Source organism: Cucurbita moschata, unplaced genomic scaffold, assembly GCF_002738365.1.
Source record: "Cucurbita moschata cultivar Rifu unplaced genomic scaffold, Cmos_1.0 Cmo_Scf00023, whole genome shotgun sequence".
In the NCBI taxonomy this organism is placed as follows: Eukaryota; Viridiplantae; Streptophyta; class Magnoliopsida; order Cucurbitales; family Cucurbitaceae; genus Cucurbita; species Cucurbita moschata.
Genome location: NW_019268539.1, coordinates 753,744 through 773,780, shown reverse-complemented (window position 1 = coordinate 773,780; position 20,037 = coordinate 753,744). Strand labels below are relative to the sequence as shown.

Sequence of the window (20,037 nt, the reverse complement as noted above, 5' to 3'; positions counted from 1 at the left end):
AAACAAAAAAAAAAAAAAAAAAGGCATTACAACCTTAATTAAACAAAAAATAAGAGTTAGTTCTAACATTATTAGTGGTTAGAAATTTGTTCTAACTTAAAAAAGAGTTAGTTCACCAAAGCATTTCTCATACTCCAAGCGCTTAGAGATACTCCACTGTGATAGACTCTGTTCCATTGTTGAACACATGCAAATGAGCATCCTCAAACACTGCCTTTGTTGGGTATACCCTCGAAGTTATGCATGTTTTTCCTCCTCCACCAAAGCTCTCTATCACCGAGTGATCAATCTGCACAATAATACATAGTTTAGATTTGCCGATACGGCGCGAGAACGTATTGGACTATGACTCTAACGTACCAAGCTTCTTAATGGGAGCTTTTTACTCGACAAATCAATGTCAACGAAACTCGCAAATGTCGGCTTGTATAATCCATCCTTCAAAGAAGAGCTACACCAAAAGAGAGAAACAAGAGCTTTGTAAATATGAAAAAATAATTATAAGGTCCTTTGACAAGGGAATTGAAGCTACCTTCTTGCATCAGAGCACATAAGAACCACGTGGTTAGTCTCTGCCTTGAAGATCCTAAAGAACACAGGAGTGAACTCCTCAAGGTTTTCTGAAGCCAGAGTCAGAAGCCCAAAGGGTCCGACACCACCTTGGGTCGTTGATCCTAGCTGACTGCACACGGCTTGTGCGTCCACCCAGCTTGGATCAAATGTCTCTGCGTTATCCAAACTCGAAAACTTAAAGATAACTTCAACATCGGCCTATATAAAACACAAGAAACAGTCGATGAAACAGTCGATCAAATGATGACACCCAGTTTGTTCCCTTCATCTTAGATGTGCTTTCACATCTTCTTAACCTGCTACAAACCACTCAAACAGTCAATCAAATGATGACACCCAGTTTGTTCCCTTAATCTTAGATGTGCTTTCACATCTTCTTAACTTGCTACAAACCACAGTGTCGGGGATTTGGGTTAAGAGCGGGTTGTTATAAATTAAACATACTAACCTGAGCCGCAGTAATTCCTTTGATCTCAACATTTTGTCCCTTAACCAGCTTTCGATTTATCATCATAACTATCTTCCGTCTCAGCCTATTGAGCTCCATAATTGGCCATTGTAAGAGCTGCTTTCCATTGGGATCCAACCACACCGTCCTAGGAATCGCCTACAAAAAGGAGAAAGAAAAGGTCGGCCCAAATACAAAATAGAGCAAATTCAATTAAAAATAGAACAAAACAGAGCAAAACAGAGCACATTGCATCTAAAACAGACCTGAATTCCCGCCCATCCCTTGGAAACATCATCCTGGACACTATCAGATTCATTAGCCCAACCCCACAAAACCCTTCTCTTCTTCATCGGATCATAGAACGACTTGGAAGCATAGAAATTGCCATAGTCATACCTCAGCCCACTCCACCCATCCGCCGAGGTATTATCGGGAACATACTTGTCCGTCATCGGATAATACTTCCCCACCGTATAATACTCTTATCTAGTCATCTCCAAGCTCACCTTCAACACATGTTTAACCCAATTTCCCGTCACCGACGTGTCCACACCAAATCTACCGAAGTGGGAAACTGGGTAGAAATCAGGGCACTCCCACATTCCGGTATTCGGAACAGAATGCAAAGGCTGTTCCACCTTAGTCCAATTCAAAAAATCCTTACTCCTATACAAATACGCCATTCCCGTCTGCTCGCTCCTGCTGCCAATGATGGTGTTCCAGTGACCGTTGAAGCTCAGCCACGCCGTCGACGGGTCCCGAAAGGCTCTACTATTGACCTCCGTACCCGGGTCAACAATCGGATTGTTATCCGGTTTGACCCACTCGGTTAGATGCGGATCAGAGAGGTTCGCTGGAATGGCGTAGTTTTGTACCTGTCGATTCTGGGAGTCGACTCCAGTGTATAAAATGACGGGCTTGAGGCCGGGGAGGACGGTGGCGGAGGCAGACCAGCAGCCATTGATATCAAAGGGCTTTGAGGGGGAAAGCGCGGGTTTGAGTGACTTCCAATTGATAAGGTCTCTAGAAATTGAGTGAGCCCAGACAATGTTCCCCCAAACCGCGCCTTCGGGGTTGTATTGGTAGAATAGATGGTAGATTCCCTTGAAATACATTGGGCCATTCGGGTCTGCATAAGATGACATGTTTATGGAGCTCATATCAAAATAATTATAAAAACAATGTGCTAACGTGTATTCTCCGCGTCATAAGGGAAATGTTATTTTTTATAATAATAGTAATACCAAATAAAGAAAAACAGATGTGCACACTGTTTTAAGGTTTGATCGGATCCGGTCGGGTAAAATTGTATCAACGAGAGGAAATGAGGTAATGAAAATGTAAAAATTACGAACCGTTCATCCAGTGACGATGAGGTTGAAAGTGGAAACCAGTTCGATGGAGCTGCTTGATCTCAGTAGTGTCGTTGCCGTTTTCGAGAGACTGTAATTCGGGATAGATTTTATGGAAAGCTTTATGGAAAGCTTGAACGACGACGGGGCCATTATCAATGAACAGAGAACAAAAGGAGAATCCGAAAAGAATAACTAGGAGAGTGAAGAAATTCATCGTAGAATTTGCTTTATTAGTGAAGTTTGTAGTGAAAAGAAATAAGAGTATGATTATATTTATAGAGGAAGAAATATAAATTTAGTCTAAAAATAGGAAAAATTGGTTAACATAATCTCACACTTAAATTTTAAAAAGTTTTATTGATGCTCAAAAATCTAAATTAATTTTAAAAAATAGCATTAACGCATTTAAATTTTATTAAAAATGTTTTAATATTAAATTGTCTACCTATATTGACAAATTATCTTTCAGGATATGAATTTTTTTTTTCTTTCTAAAAGCTTGAAATTAAGGTTACTTTTAAAAATTTATAAGCATTTTTTAAACGGATACTAACATGTCGTGAGAATCTTGTAAAGTTTATGGGTCATGAGAATCTTGTTGGCTAGAATTATGAGAAGGTTTGTTTGATTTGTTTGAATCACTGAGAATATTGAAGAACTATAGAGAATTGAATCAAATCGCTTCAATCTGAGATTGAATTAGCTGCTGAGTTTTGCATTACTGGAGTGGGAAGCAAGACATAAACGAGTTATTAGATGGAGACTAGTCACTTTTTTATACCTATGTAAATAACTTAAAAGCGAAAATGTTGTATTTATTGGAGATCTAACGTCCAACCTTTACTACAACGAAAGGATTTCAAAGTCAAAACCCAAAATTGGTCTATTATGATCGAGTTTTCGTATTCTATTATTATTATTATTATTTTATTTTAATTTTGTAACACCAATGTAAATAATTTATCACAATAAATAGCTGACTCACTTTAATTTTACTTATATTAATTACCGAAACTAAATAAAACAAAATTATTAATTTCACGAAATTTTTTTAGAAAACTCCTGGCCGTCAAAAGATCGAAATCAAGAAGTTAGAGAAGAAGAGCAGCAAACTAGTGACCTTTTCGAAGCGTCGTGCCCGACTTTTCAAGAAGGCCGGTGAGCTTTCTGTGCTATGCGGAGCAGAGGTTGCCATCATTGGCTTCTCTCCGAACGATAAGGTTTTTTTGTTTTGCACATCCGAATGTTGACGTGCTTTTGGATCGGTATTTGACTCGAAATTTGTCGCCGCTGAAGCCGGCGGAGAATTTCGTTCCTGTAACTGAATTTAATCGCGATTTCGCCGATTTAGTGTTGAAGTTCGAAGTGGCGAAGAAGTGAGCGGAGGAATTGACTCACGTGTCGGAGGAGTCGAGAAATAACGGCGGATTTTGGTGGGAGTTGGCGGTGGAAGGGATGAGGTTAGAGGAATTGAAGGAGTTCCGATTGTCATTGATGGATTTGAGAGCTAAAGTGGCGAAGAAAGTCGAGAAAATGATCGGAGGGCCTCGGTTGCCGTCGTTGTTTCACCTAGCCCGGAACCATCACGTCGCGACGGGGTTAGGGTTTTTCTAGATTTTTCGCGGTACTCTGTTTGATTTATTCTACTTCGAAAAGTAAATCGTTGAGGAATTCTTTTGTAAAACCCTAGAATAATTTGAAGAAGAAATAGATTTTTAATAAAATTGTGATTTTTTGGTTTTTTCATATATATATATTTTTCTCTTTTTTATTTCACAAAAATTGTGAAATAATCCCTAGAAAAAAAACTCAGAGAGGATGGATGATCACATAATTTTCTCATTATGGCCAAATCCCTCTCTCTTCCATCGCGTCCCTTCAATTCCCCTTCTTCTTCCATTGGAACCCGTCTCTCTCAACTCCCCAAAATCTCTTGTTCTTCCATATCCATTCAATCTCAATCACCCAAAGACCAACTCCTCGCCCTCATCTCCGACCAAGAAAGAGGTCTCAAGACCCAGAAAAGCCCTCAGAAACTTGCTTCAATTGTGAAATCAATCGACGCCTTGGCGTCTCTTGCTCGAAATTCTGTCACAACGGACGATTCACTTTCTGCGACATGGCGTCTTCTATGGACCACTGAGAAAGAGCAGCTGTTCATCATTGAGAAGGCTCACTTGTTTGGTACTCAAGCTGGGGATGTTTTGCAGGTGATTGATGTCAAGAAAAAGAGTCTTAATAATGTCATCACTTTTCCTCCAGATGGGGTTTTCTTCGTTCGATCCAGCATTGAAGTTGCTTCCTCTCAGAGAGTGAATTTTAGGTATGTTCTCTCTGCCTCTACTTTTAATCCATACCAATGTGCCTTTAATTTAGTCTTCATAGATGAATTGCTGTTTCAATTCAATGGTTGTATTTTAAAGCTATCAAATTAGCATATAATGTACATTTGATTTGATATTGAGTTTGAATCTGGTTGTTTAGATTTACAAGTGCTGTTCTGCGAGGAAAAAACTGGGAAATTCCTTTGCCACCATTCGGACAGGGCTGGTGAGTTAATTGTCTTTATGAGTTCCCTTTTGTTCGCTTTTTTTATATATGGTTAATGTTTATATGACATGTCTGAAATATTTGATATTAAACTCTGAGTTCACCATGTTCTTGCCGTAACCATTGATTTTGTTCGATCAATACTAGAATCAAAAGCTAGGACAAATTATAGACTGAGACTCATCAATGACTTCAATCCTTGATACATCAAAAACTCCACCTTCTGTCTCTACAAAAAGCTGATTCTCGGACAATATCATCCTTCATGTTAAAAGTCATTCAAAGAGAGAATTCTATTGAAGATATGAAGATATGAATCCAAGGGGTGTAATCAATATGAATCCAAGGGGTTTGAAAAGTCATTCAAAGAGAGAATTCTATTGAAGATATGCTGTGGTTTTATAGAAATAACAACACATTCCATGATCTTACACAAATTCCTATTGACTTCATTACATGCTACATTACAATCAAACATATTATGTGTCTGAAAAAAATATTCATCAATCCATCAAAGTGGCTGATAACTTCAAAGTACTATTGTGAGATCCCACATCGGTTGGGGAGGAGAACGAAACCTTCTTTATAAAGGAGTAGAAACCTCTCCCTAGCAAACGCGTTTTAAAAACCTTAAGGAGAAGCTCGAAAGGGAAAGTCCAAAGAGGACAATATCTGCTAGCGGTGGGCTTGGGCCGTTACAAATGGTATTAGAGCTAGATACCAAGCGATGTGCCGAGGAGACTGAGTCCCAAAGGGCGTGGACACGAGGGGGTGTGCCAGCAAGGAGGCCGAGCCTTGAAGGGGGGTGGACATGAGACGGTGTGCCAGCAAGGACGCTGGGCCCCGAAGGAGGGTGGATTGTGAGATCCTACATCGGTTGGGGAGGAGAACAGAACATTCTTTATAAGGTGTGGAAACCTCTCACTAGCTAGAAAATATTTGTTGGTGGTAGGCTTGGGCCATTACAACTACGTTCCAGATCCACCTATCATATCCTAAAATGAAATTCAGACGAGTGTGCTTACCACTAGATCATTTCTCAACGAGGAAATGAAAATCACCATAGAACTTCCGTTTTCTTGTGGGATCTAAAACTATTGGGGAGTTACCATCTTAAATGAGTGAAGTATCGAAATGAAAATCACCATAGAACTTCCGTTTTCTTGTGGGATCTAAAACTATTGGGGAGTTACCATCTTAAATGAGTAAAGTATCGCAAATATTGGATTTAAAGAAGATATTGTCCGCTTTGGCCCATCACGTATCGCCGTCAGCCTCACGGTTTTACAACTTGTCTGCTAGGGAGAGGTTTTCATACTCGTTTCGTTTCCCTCTCCTCTCCAACCAATGTGGGATCTCGCATTAATCCTCTTTCTTTTATATTGTACTTCTCTGTTTCTGATCTGACGGTACCGACATTAGCTTGTTGAGGTTATTCCAAAAGAACCAATACTACTTACCAAGCAGCCTACAGCACCATTGCCTGTTTTGTTCCTCCAAAGAATCATGGACATGGGAAAACTGGAGTTCGATTCTATTTACGGCATGTTGATAGATGTCTTGTCCTCTAATGCCTCCAGTTATAATAAGAGAGCTCAACGAGTTCTACTTCTATTACAGTGAATGGTACGATATTATTTACTTGCACCCAATCGCTTGATTTTACTTTTGGATTTTACTAAAAGTGGATTTTACTAAAAATGAAATATTCTCTGTTTTTTTTTTGGGTCCATTTCTAACTTAAATGTTCATGTCCACATCTCGCAACATGTAATGGTTTGGGCGTTCATACTTGTATCTAAACTTGAATGAAAGATAATGTCTAGATCTTACAGATAAGAGTATTAGATGTTCTGGACCATTTTATTTGTTGTTCAATCATGAGCATAAATGTGGCATTTTGTCTTATTTTCTATAGGTTCGAGACGGTATACCTCGATGATGATATCCGGGTTGTAAAAGATATCCGAGATGATTATTTAATCGTTGAACGTGCTCCCTACACTTGGAAAGAATGAAAAGCTAGATCACTGGTTTTCATTGCTGCTATAGAAACACGATGCAGTAGATTGTATTGTATTAGTGTTAGTCATCTAAATTGATCCTACGTCTATCCTTCTGGATTCTGTGTCCTTATTATGCAACACTCATGCTGTTGCTCTCACTGTTTAGGTATTATTGTTGTAAACCTTGATTACCATTATTTGGGCTAACCATTGATAATGGGGTTATATTCATGTCAAAAGTTAAATGTTCGTATCCCATGTATATAGGCCCCTACATATCTATTGATAAATATATGTAGGCACAGGTATCCATTCATCTGTAGTCCATCCAAATGTTTTTAGTATTAATATCCGTGAGATCCCACATCTTTGAGGGGAAGCTCGGAAGGAAAATTCTAAAGAGGATTATCTACTAGTGGTGGGCTTGGATCGTAACAAATGGTGGGCTTGGGCTGTTATAATATCATTTCATAAAAATATCTATATCGGTATGTGAAATTTTGATTTTTTTTTTTTTACCAATACCTTGATTGACGGTCAAATTTAGCATGATCCCAAAAAAAGTGGTTTTAAACTTTTAATTTTGTGTAACTCTCATAATTCTTTTGTGGTTTATGTTGGTCAATACTTCTTAGTTCTCAATTATAACAATTACTCTCATTAATTCTCCATATGACATTTCATTGGTTTAGGTTGGTCATTACTTTTGGTTCTCAATTATAACAATTACTCTCATTAATTCTCCATATGACATTTCATCATTCGAAGCCGCAAATCATAGTAGTTGCCATCTCCTTTTAATGGTCATCTGTCTCTCTTAACCTACAATGTCTCTCTCAACCTACAATTCTCATCTTTAATTCGAGCCACAACTAGTTTACCAAGTTGTATGATAACCAATAATCTATAAACATTCAAAAACATCATTTTCATACTAATAAAATTGAATCATTAGATTTTCAATGCTAATTTATATGAAAGTCAATAGCGATGTGCACCTTTAAAACAAATCCATGCTCTCGCCCAACTTAAAAATAGAGAGTAAAAAGATGGAAACGAGTCCGGTGGTTAGGTTCCAACTTCCAACAAAACAATTTTACCACAGGGGTGGGAAGTTATTTTGGTGGGTCGAAGCTCATAGGTTGTTGGGGAATTCTCCAGCTTCCCCCAAGACAAGATGATAAAACATTGGTGTAACATAATTTGCATATAATTTTAAAAATGGCCGAGCGAAGTGCACCTGCACCTGTCTTTGTGAAGAGTGAAGATAAAGCAACCTAGCATCACCTTAGATAGGAGCAGAATAGATGACTTACAACTGAAAGTCAGTTCTTCGAATCGATAGATATATCGTACCACGTAATGGAGATCAGATCTTGGTCTGGATCTGGCGGTTTGCAGGATTCAGGACCTAACGATGGTTGTTCGGTTCGTCACATAAATGGGAGCAGACGATTCCCTCCTCCCTCCCTTTACGGGGAATGGCTACAATCACAGGCAAGTCATTGAATGAGTGGGGGGCTCCAAAAGCACATGCGGGATAAGCAGGTGTTTCAGGAGACGGTCTAAAAAAGGGTCCGGTCTAGAAAGAAAAGAGAACTCTCAACAAGCTGGAACTAATCAAGATCAATAGGAAGTCCCAGAATTTCTTGACAAAGTTCATGCCACGATGATCCATATGGAAGGGCAGTTTTGTTGATGTATTCTAGTTGAGAAAGTGTTTTGTCATTCTCCAACTCCGGATGAGTTTGAGGCCTTCAACGCCTTTTTTTGAAGACTTTTTGTTGTGCCCCTCTCTCTATCGGTCTCGTTGCTTTGCCCCTATCTCTAAAGGGCAAGGGTGGCAGCCTTGATTGGGTGTCCCTCTACGATCCCTAGTAAACTCGGGCTCGGGGGGGCTTTGCCTGAATTTCTTAAAGAGCACAAGGTCACCTCTTCATCAATAGAAATGAATGTCAGAAAAAACATTGTTCACTCCCACCAAGAAAAAATAGCGGTCAGTGATGAGGGGGCTGATTGTGGTAGTCATTGCGAACTCATTCCATTTTTGGAGGATTCGTTCCCTGTTCCTGTGGCTGAGAAGCCTCAAGCTCCTCCCCCTTACTCAACGTCTTAAAAAAAAAGCCTTTTCCCCTTTCTCTAATAATCAGGTCAACTCTAGAACGGGCAGAATTGCCCAATCCTATCTTTCCAGGAAGTCAGTCCGGAACGGGAGCAACTTATAGAGCAAATCCGACTAAACTCGATCACTTGGCGAGGGGGGTGTAAGAGGTTTTTTTAGCGCATCTTTTTCATATCGATCAAGCGGGTTTCGTTTCATTCTCCGGAAAGCCTGTCATACTATTCCACTTTAGATAAGCTAACGATGAAAGAGGATATAGATTTGTCTGCAGAAGATGATGATGTTCACTCCTGGCTCGATGCACTTAACGAAAGGGAACTCTCACGATGAAGAAAAAATTTCCTTTGTAATTAAGCAGCATCCTTTAAGTAGGGATGCGTTGGACCGCCGACTAATAATAGGTACCCCCACCCCAGGCAGAGTTAGTGAGCCGTGTAATAGGCGACCATTTTGCCCGGTTCAGGGGGCACTTGAGTGAGCCGCCAGCACCTGACTGCGTCTTGACCCCTATCCGATTTTTGGGCCAATTCCCCCTTCGTACTACCAAAAAATGAGTTTCTTATCGAATTCGAGTTTGCTAATCCAACCATTACCAAACTAATACCTATTCTATTTAGTACTTCAGGTGCTTTTGTTGCGTATAATGTAAATTTCGTAGTGGATCAATTCCAACGAGATTTTCAAACTAGTACTTTTTGTAATCAACTCTATAGCTTCTTCAATAAATGCGGGTTCTTCGATCAAGTTTTGAATGACTTTCTAGTCAGATCGTTCCTGCGTTTCTGATATTCAGTCTCATTCGAAGCTTTAGACAAAGGTGCTATTGAGATATTGGGCCCCTAAGGTATGTTGAGGATTATGGGGAGTGAGTCTCACATTGGTTAATTTGGTGGAAGATCATGGGTTTATAAGTGAGGAATACTATCTCCATTGATATGAGGCCTTTTGGGGAAGCCCAAAGCAAAGCCATGAGAGCTTATGGTGGACAATATCATACCATTGTGGAGAGTCTTATTCATCTAACATGGTATCAGAGCCATGCCCTAAACTTAACCATGTCAATAGAATCCTCGAAGGTGTAGTCAAAAGTGTGACTAAAGTGTCTAGAACAAAGAATTGTGAGACTCGAAGGTGTAGTCAAAAGTGTGACTAAAGTGTCAACAAATGGTGTACTTTGTTCGAGGGCTCCAGAGAAAGGAGTCGAGCCTCAATTAAGGAGAGGCTATTCGAGAGCTCCATAAGTTGTATGCCACGAGGTCCCTATGGACAAGGGGACAAGTGAATCATCGCTTTCCGGCGCAATACATCTTATACATCTTATACATCTATTGAGTGAGTGAGAGAAAGGGAGTATCAGACCAGAGAAAGAGAGTATGAGAGAAAGGGAGTATACATCTTATACATGTATTGAGTGAGTGAGAGAGAGGGAGTATACATCTTATACATCTATTGAGTGAGTGAGTGAGAAAAAGGGAGTATCAGACCAGAGAAAGGGAGTATACATCTTATACATCTATTGAGTGAGTGAGAGAAAGATTTATTGAATGAGTGAGAGAAAGGGAGTATCAGACCAGAGAAAGGGAGTATACATCTATTGAGTGTATGAGAGAAAGAGAGTATACATCTATTGAGTGAGTGAGAGAAAAGTGAGAGAAATGGAGACTACATCTATTGAGTGAGTGAGAGAAAAGGGAGACTACATCTATTAAGTGAGTGAGAGAAAGGGAGAGAGACTACATCTATTGAGTGAGTGAGAGAAAGGGAGAGAAAGGGAGAGAAAGGGAGAGAAAGGGAGACTACATCTATTGAGTGAGTGAGATAAAGGGAGAGAGACTACATCTATTGAGTGAGTGAGATAAAGGGAGAGAGACTACATCTATTGAGTGAATGAGATAAAAGGGAGACTACATCTATCGAGTGAGTGAGAGAAAGGGAGACTACATCTATTGAGTGAGTGAGAGAAAGGGAGAGAGACTACATCTATTGAGTGAGTGAGAACTACATCTATTGAGTGAATGAGAGAAAAGGGAGACTACATCTATCGAGTGAGTGAGAGAAAGGGAGAGAAAGGGAGCTACATCTATTGAGTGAGTGAGAGAAAGGGGGAGAGACTACATCTATTGAGTGAGTGAGAATTACATCTATTGAGTGAGTGAGAGAAAGGGAGTATGGAATGAGTGAGAGAATGAGTGAGTGAGAACTACATCTATATAGTGAGTGAGAGAAAGGGAGACTACAAGAGAAAGGGAAGCTACATCTATTGAGTGAATGAGAGAAAGGGAGTATTGAGAGAAAGGGAAACTACATCTATTGAGTGAGTGAGAGAAAGGGAGACTACAAGAGAAAGGGAGGTTACATCTATTGAGTGAGTGAGAGAAAGGGAGACTACATCTATTGAGTGAGAGAAAAGAAACTACAAGAGAAAGGGAGGCTACATCTATTGAGTGAGTGAGAGAAAGGGAGACTACATCTATTGAGTGAGGGAGACTACATCTATTCTACATCTATTGAGTGAGTGAGAGAAAGGGAGACTACATCTATTGAGTGAGTGAGAAAGAGAGACCAGATACATGAGTGAGAGAAAGGGAGACACATCTGAGAAAGAGAGACCAGATACATCTATTGAGATCTATTAAGTGAGTGAGAAAGAGAGGCCAGATACATCTATTGAGTGAGTGAGTGAGAGAAAGAGAGACCAGATATATCTGAGAAAGAGAGACCAGATACATCTATTGAGATCTATTGAGTGAGTGAGAGAAAAAGAGAGACCAGAAGAGTAGTGTGTGAGAGAAAAAGAGAAAGAGAGACCAGATGAGTAGTGAGTGAGAGAAAAAGAGAGACCAGATACATCTATTGAGATCTATTGAGTGAGAGAGAAAGAATAGTGAGTGAGAGAAAAAGAGACCAGATACATCTATTGAGATCTATTGAGTGAGAGAGAAAGAATAGTGAGTGAGAGAAAAAGAGACCAGATACATCTATTGAGATCTATTGAGTGAGTGAGAGAAAGAGAGACCAGATACATGAGTGAGAGAAAGAGAGACAAGATACATCACCAGATACATCATTGAGATCTATTGAGTGAGTGAGAGAAAGAGAGACCAGATACATGAGTGAGAGAAAGAGAGACCAGATACATCTATTGAGTGAGTGAGAGATAGAGAGACCAGATACAACTATTGAGTGAGAGAAAGAGAGACCAGATACATCTATTGAGTGAGTGAGAGAAAGAGAGACCAGATACATCTATTGAGTACATCTATTGAGTGAGTGAGAGAAAGAGAGACCAGATACATCTATTGAGTGAGTGAGAGAAAGAGAGACGAGATACATCTATTGAGTGAGTGAGAAAAAAAGAGACCAGATAATCTATTGAGTGAGAGAGAGAAAGAGAGACTAGATACATCTATTGAGTGAGAGAAAGAGAGACATACATCTATTGAGTGGGAGAAAGAGAGACCATACAACTATTAAGTGAGAGAAAGAGAGACCAGATACATCTATTGAGTGAGAGAAAGAGAGAAAACTCTAAATATTTTTCATTTTTATATTGATAGGGATCCCCATTCATTCTTAGATTCCCATCACTATGAATTGATTGTCCTTACCTAACTACATGGTTGTGGTCTAGGGAAAGCAATTGCTAGAGCACAGGAGAATTAAGAGTAATGATTTCAATAGCAGCTGGACGGACTACTATAGTGAGTCTAGTGACTACTAGAGTCGAGTTGTGTCAAAAGATATGGTATAGCAGCCTTTCTGAGCGAGCTTCTAGGATCTCCTGTAAACCCCCATGATGTGGTAAAGGGAGGATATTAGGAGAAGCAGTGAGTGGAGATTCCCCTGCAGAGAGCCAGATGAGGGGAGACCTTCACGTCCGATTCGGAGGGCGGCGATATCCAGACCCTACTATCATTATGCCTTTGCAATCTTACTTGTTTTAACTCTATTTGTGACCTTTTCTCTTATGTGGGACTCTCTATCTTCTTGGGTAGATAATCGACTGTCTTTCATTTTGATAGTGAGTCGTTTTTATATATAATAATAAGTAAAGTCAAGAATAATAATAGAACTAGAGGGGCGAAGCTGCTCGACGAGAAGAGGAGAGGAGCGAAGCAGTGAGGCTATCCTCCGTCTCTGAAGATCTATTTAACGATCTCATACAGGTATGTCTAGATTTGATTGAAAGGTATGTCCCCTGGGCTCTTATGATTCCTTATGAATCTTGGACTGGACTTTGATGTCTACCGAAATGGTCATTGTCACTTGTTAAGGATTTAGCATTCGAAGTATCAGGAGCTAAGAAAACTCCCTTCCACCTGGAGTTCTTCGCACCTCCCTGTAGGATAAGGCTTCTTTGTTTGGTGCTGATGGTAACAGACCGAGCCCGAGTAAGAACTCTAGACTATGACCATATTCAGCCGATGCAAAGAGCGAGCATCTCAATACATTTTGCCTTTGTTTTGTTATTGTTTTTTTCCTAGGGGGTTGTTCCTTTTATCAATTATGACGTACTAGGTTAGGTTTCCATCTAGGTCTCGGTCGGGGGTGACTTCAAAATTCTGGTAACATTCTTCCCTTTCCTCGATTCACAATCCTTGCTGCTGAATTAATCCCCCATGTGTCGGAACCTGAACCGTGGTGGTGCTCTTCTATAGCTTCTTCAATTACATAGATAACAGCTCCTTTCCCTTCGGTCTCATTACTTCGCTCCTCTCCTTTGTTGAAAAAAACTCTTTCACTCTGTCTTCGTCTTCTCTCCTTAACAATTCTAAATCATAATTAAAAGAGAAAGACTCAACCGAAAACCTGAACCTTGGCTTCTTTCGTCTCCTTCTTTCACGAGGTAAAAGTATCTCTTTTCTTTCCTCTCGTTTCTTTCACTCGGTAAATAGGATAATAGTCTTAAAATCAAGTGTTTCAAGTCAAGACTCAACCGAAAACAAAAACAAGCTTTACAGGAAACAAAAGAATAAGAAATCCTTCAAACATTGTAAACTATTTTTCTTACTTCTAAGGGTTACGAGAAGAGGGAAAGGTGCGAAGTGTCACAATCCGCAATATGATTGTGACCCGAGTAAGTCATCAAGGACGATGACTAAGTTAAGTGGGGGAGAATGTCACAACCTTACTATGAAGAGAGTAGGTTGTGACCCTCACGCCATGACAAGCAAAGGGGCGTCCCTCAAGAGATGCCCATCCGGCCATATGCGGGCCAACGTAGAAGAATGCCATGATGCGATCGAGGAGGACGATGCATCATCCAACACACCACCACGCAAAGTGGGCATTGAAGACATGTTGAGACACAAGCATAACAGAGACATCAGCATAGACATGAAGGACAAGATAGGCTTGTTGAAGGGCCGGGTAGGGCCCCGGGCCTTAACCTCAAAAAGTCAGGGTTTTGGAAGGAATTTGGGCATGCGGTTCGGGAGTTAAGTCCGTCCATATGAAGTATGAATGCTCGCCAAGTTTGGTGTCAATCGGACATTGGACGGACAATGCACGACACCGTATGACACCTCACGAAAATCATGTCTACTCCTGGTAGAATGAAAATGGCTCAAAATGTACTATAGGGGGTACCATGGTGTTAGCTCTCCACCACCCCTGGGCCCTGTGGCCTATGTGAGCTACCCTGTGGCACATACGTGTGTCATAGTGTGGGCGAGCGTGCCGAGACGAGTGTCTCAGGCGACTTCTTTGAAATGGGTTTTTGAAGGATAGTACCGGACGGCACGGGTGTGCCGGTATTGCGCCCTAGCCCGCGTGTTGGAGGTTGCTACATACACCCGCTATTCGGTACGGTATCCGTAAATGACTCGGCATGGGCACGGGAGGGCCTATGCCTCGATAGAACCCGGATGGATGGATGTTTGGGAAGCCCCGATGAGATGAACGACACGCGGGCCCATTCTCGATGGCACGACCAAACGAGATCGAGATGGCAAGACGGGATGCGACGTTGTATTGAGAGACCTTGGCCCGAATAGAGGCAAGGTCGAGCCGAATGAGTTGGCCTAGCGTAGAGGCAAGTCGGATGTGTCGCAGACGATTGAACATACACGCACAGGCGGCGTGTGTGGTTGGACAAGCTTGGATTCCGCACAAGCGATGTTCGATTGGCGAAGACAAACCTCGCCTAAGGTCCGACGAAGCCACAAAGCCGGGGCGAAAAATATATATGGGGCTTAATTCCCCTTAAGGCTAGTCGTGAGCGTGTATAGATCACGACGCCGCACGGTCAAGAATGTAGGACCGTGACACGAAGCAGCCCGACTGTAAAGGAGAGAAATTATCATCATTTTGTTAGGTAGCTGAAGAAGAGTGAGATTTCGCTTTCATTTCTCTTTTATTCTTTCACTCGGGTTTCACTATCTCTTTTCTTGAGACTGCGGATATATATACTATACAGTGTTTCGTTCTTTAAGTCATGTTCAGTCAGGAAAGGGGAAACTGATTGAACTCCTCCCTTCAAACACTGTAAACTAGGCTTCGCTCCTTCACTTTACAAGAGAAGAGGAGAGAATATGTGAGACTGTAAAGGAGAGCCCCTTCATTAGCAACTTTACCTATTTATCTTATTTCTTAACCTGCACCTCATAAACTAGGCTTCGATTACAATGATGTTGGTATGCTTTTAGTTCCGGAACCTTTGACTCTACTCTATTCCCTTCCTCTTTTTCTTAGTGATAATTTAATTTATGCCTTTAGGTTACTAGAAGAGGGAAAGGTGCAAAGCAGCTCGACTGTAAAGGAGAGGAATTATCATCATTTAGTTAGGGATGAGACTTCGTTTTTCTTTTTCTTTTTTTTTTTTTTTTTTACTATTTCTTGTTTGCTTGCTTCGCTCCTTCCTTCCCCTGGTCTGAGATTACCTAATCAAGTCAATAAAATCCTTGTCAACTTGATAAATAGGTTAAAGGTTCTTTCTCTCTCCAAATTCTTCTTCTCTTACTCTCATATTCTTTCACTCACGGTAAACAAGGTGGCTTCGCTCCTCGCTTTAGTCCGTTTCTTCTTTATTCTTTTTTGTCAGGTTTATTTAAGGAAGGAAAGACTGAAAGAGGATAGTAGGATTTAAGGAAGGAAAGACTCCTTATTAATTCGAGGAAAGAGGGGTTTGGTTCTTTCTCCTTCACCTTTGAATCAATAGGTAAAGTTGCAGGGGTTACCTCATTAACCTCAGTCTCGAATCTTTTCTTTCCGAAACCTATTCTATTGGTCACGCTTCTTCGAGAATGGTTTTTCTTTCATTTGTTTCGTCTTTCTCTTTTGATTCCTTTTAGATACTTGTCATAAAAGAAGAATTTGTCTCGTAATAAAATCATCATTCTCGTAAGATGTAAGGCCAGGTTAATAAGTAAGGTAGTTCAAAGATTTAGTAGCAGCTTGTTTTGTTTGCTTCCTTTCTATCTTTCTAACGATTCTTCTTGAACTAGGGTTTCACTATTCTTTCACGAGGTAAAGCGTCTCGAATCAAAGATTTTCCTTCAAAGACTGTAAACTCGGTAAACTCCTAAACCTTTACAGAATCAGAAGAACATAATTAAATCAAAACGAACAAATACTGTTGAGTCACTTAAATCCTCTGTCTATTTTATTGGTCGAGTAGCTTTGCTCTGGAATCTTTATTTAACCTGACCTTCACCAAAGACTCTATTCCCTCTTTATTCTTTCACTTGGTAAATAGGCTTCGCTTCTTTTCTTTTTCTTCTCTTTCTCCTTATTCTGTTTCGGAAGGTTTAAGGAAGGATTAATTCGACTTTACTCGTTCACCTCTCTTTTCTTTTTCTCGGTAAATAGGCTTTAAACAAATAGAATTTATAGGAGAGTAAAATAGATCGCTTGAGCTCGGTTCATAAGAATCAATCCTTCCCCTTATACTCTACTTTACCTAATTGAACTGAAAAAGCAGATGAGAGTCAGAAAAGAAGAATTTGGAGAGAGGGGAGATTCATCCAACTTAACTTCTCCTGAATCTGAACTTTTACAGTCTCTTTTCTTTCCTATCGCTATAGGTCTCAAATCTTTTCTTTCTCTTTTTCTTCTCTTTCTCCTTATTCTTGTTCGTTTTTCTTTCCTGAACCTTTGACTCTATTACCTCCCTCTTTCTCTTTCATTTTCTCTGATTAAACTTCTATCTTCAATACTTTTTTTCACCTATAGAGATTGGGTTACTGTGAAGTGAGCTGCTTCTCCTAAACCTCTATTCCCTGACTGAAACCTTATACTCTATTACCATCCCTTATTTCACTCGGGTTTCACTATCTCATTTCTTTATTAGGCTTTAGTCCGTTCTTTTTCTTCCTATTCTTCTTCGGAAGAAAAGATATATGTTATACACATTCAAATCTAATGCACTTCTTTCACTCTAAACAAGGTCTCTTTTCTTTCCTGTCCTTGGAGTTTACAATTGAGCATATAAAATACTGTTGACTTCTGGCAATTGAGAGGAAAATGTCGACAGAGAAAAAATGTCCGAAGGAAAACTTCTTCGAAGAAAAAAAAAATAACGGAAAAGAAAGGAGAGAGAATATTTGCCTAAAGACTCGATGATCTCATTTATCATTCAGTTGAGATATTTAAATAACAAATTATCCTAAAGATAGAAAAGTAAATGGCAACTTAACGAACGCTTTCCACTCGACGTGTACTTCCCATTTACTTCAATTATGTGGGTTTAACGTAAAAATAGTTACCTAACAAAAAATGGTTAACTAAAAATCAGGGATCACATTCTCTCGATAGGGATTTATCTAACAATCTCCTCCTAAAGCCCTATCGTATATCTACCTTATTTTGTTTGCACTCCGATTCAAGCCCTATGGCTCAGTGTCCTTGGTGGCATGTCCTCCAGACTCCACATCTTGTTCGACCATCTCTTCTGCGAGCTGGCGCGCCGCCAGTCCAGGTGGTTCACCTCTTCCCAGTAGGTCTTTCATCCTCCGGTACCTGGCCACCAGATCAACATCGTGATCGATATCTAGCGTCGAATCCGCAGTACGTGGTGTTGCAAACTCCACTAGTTTAGGGGTTGCAGCTAGAGTTATGGTTGGGGTTAGCCTAGGCATGCCCGGTGCAGCTGTTGGTGGCGGTGACGATTCTCGATGTTGTGCTCCTCCTTCTCCCAGCTCGGTGACGAGGTACTTTACCGTGAATTGATTTGGGTTTTGATCTGCCTCGGTCACGTCGTTCCACTGTCAAAAGGTGGTCTCGTCAAAGATGACGTCGCGCGACACATGAGCTCACCCCTCTGTAGGATCATAGAACCTGTACGCCTTGTTTTCGGCTTCGTAGCCGATGAAGACGACCTTCAGCCCCCTGGGATCGAGCTTGGTGAGGTGGGGACGCATGTCCTTCATGTATGCGATGCAGTCGAACACTCGGAGATGACGTACCACTGGCTTCTTGTTGTACCAGGCCTCGTATGGCGTCTTCTAGTCAAGGCTTCGCGTTGGTGACCGATTGAGGAGGTAGACGGCCGTTATTATCGCCTCTCCCCAGAAACTCCCAGGCATCCCGGCCGTCATCAATAATGACCTTGTTGTCCCGACGATGGTCTGATTTTAGCGTTTCACCACCCCGTTCTGCTGGGGGGAGTAGAGCGCCGTTAGGTGCCACTGCATACTTAGCTCGTCGCAGTACTTATCGAAGCTCGCTGAGGTGAATTCTCTGCCTCGGTCCGTGTGCAACACCTGTATCTTCTTCCAGCATTCGGCTTCCGCTCGTGCTTGAATGCGCTTAATTTCTCTGCTGTCTCACTTTTCGCTTGTAGTAGGATCAACCACATGAAGCGGCTTTTGTCATTGACCGCAGGAGGAAGAGAGTCTTGCCACCTCGGGTCACCGCCTTGATGGGCCCACAGATATCGTCGTGCACGAGCTCCAATGGCTCACTGGCGCGGTAGGATGCCTGAGATGCAAAGGGGGTGCGTCTCTGCTTGCCAATGAGACACCCGTCGCATAGCCTGTTCACGCCTTTGGTTGCTAGCAAACCATGCACCATCTCCTCCTTATGCAATTTTTGTAGAATAGGAAAGTCTAGGTGTCCGTACCTTGCGTGCCACCTCCAAGATACTTCTTCGATCCTAGCCGAGAGGCTGACTGATAGCTCTATCTCCAACTCTAGGATGTAAAGACGGTTTGTCATGTATCGAACTTGTGTGAGCAGTCGTCGTCGATCATCGCGAATCTTTAGTAGCTTGCACACAATGGAAATTTGGCAGCTGGCCTCATCGAGTTGACCCAGGCTCATAAGATTAGCGTTGAGCCTCAGGCTGAAGTAGACGTCGGTCAGCTTGTGGTGCTCGCCTCCCTTTCCAATGAACAGGATGGTGCCACACCCTTCGATCTCGACGACGGAGCCGTCGCCAAACTTAACCATCCCGCGAATCACCGAGTCGAGCTCGGAGAACGCAGACTTGGTCCCGGTCATATGGTTTGTCACTCCTGTGTTGAGGACCCATCGTTGGTGCTCTTGTTGCTCGTCCCTCTCGCTGATCTGAGCGAAGTCCTCCTCGGATTGAGCCACATGGGCCTTCAAGGCCGTCTCCTTGTTCCTGAGCTTGCTCTAGCAATTCTTACTCAGGTGACCTCTCTTCCCACATTTCGATCACTGGATTGGCCCCTCATCAGTCGACTCCTTCTTTTGATCCGCCACTTTCCCGCGCATGCGCCTGCAAGATTTTCGGTCACCTCTTCCATTTCTAGGTCATTCAAGTCAAGTAATGTCTCGATTGAAATCGCGACTTTCTCGAGGTGATCGGGGACGATCTGCATCATCTTCTTCACGATTTGTGTCTCACTGATGCTCCCATCGAGAGTGGTGACTTGCTCGAGGTGATCGGGGACGACTTGCAGCGTCTTCTTCACAATTTCTGTCTCGCTGATGCTCCCACTAAGAGTGGTGATGCTGTTGGCGAGCCCCGTGATCCACATTGAAAAGTCATCAACGGCTAACCACTTGAGCTATTCA

At 41.5% G+C, this 20,037-nt stretch overlaps 1 protein-coding gene and 1 pseudogene across 3 annotated transcripts; one reads left to right on the top strand and one right to left on the bottom strand.

Annotated features, from left to right (window-relative positions):
- Positions 1-38: 38 nt before the first annotated feature.
- On the bottom strand, positions 39-2,593 carry LOC111460203 (annotated as a pseudogene).
- Positions 2,594-4,175: 1,582 nt separating this feature from the next.
- LOC111460205 (probable plastid-lipid-associated protein 11, chloroplastic) lies at positions 4,176-7,188 on the top strand. Of its 3 annotated transcripts, XR_002713388.1 has the most exons (4): positions 4,176-4,702; positions 4,864-4,929; positions 6,352-6,555; positions 6,848-7,174. XR_002713388.1 is itself a non-coding variant. In XM_023103345.1 (3 exons), coding segments are annotated over exons 1-3 (546 nt in total). In that variant the 5' UTR covers positions 4,180-4,223; the 3' UTR covers positions 5,078-5,202. The 3 variants fall into 3 exon arrangements, 2 of the variants coding, with proteins under 2 accessions (XP_022959113.1, XP_022959112.1); XM_023103345.1 differs by lacking the exons at positions 6,352-6,555; positions 6,848-7,174 and adding an exon at positions 5,077-5,202 and having other exon boundaries at positions 4,180-4,702; XM_023103344.1 differs by lacking the exon at positions 6,352-6,555 and having other exon boundaries at positions 4,181-4,702; positions 6,848-7,188.
- Positions 7,189-20,037: the final 12,849 nt, after the last annotated feature.

Bases quoted from the DNA above. Each gene is read 5' to 3' on its own strand.
- LOC111460205 (XM_023103344.1), top strand. From the start codon at position 4,224: ATGGCCAAATCCCTCTCTCTTCCATCGCGTCCCTTCAATTCCCCTTCT. The intron at 4,703-4,863 runs GTATGTTCTCTC...CTGGTTGTTTAG, and splicing joins TCTCAGAGAGTGAATTTTAG to ATTTACAAGTGCTGTTCTGC. The intron at 4,930-6,847 runs GTGAGTTAATTG...TATTTTCTATAG, and splicing joins CCACCATTCGGACAGGGCTG to GTTCGAGACGGTATACCTCG.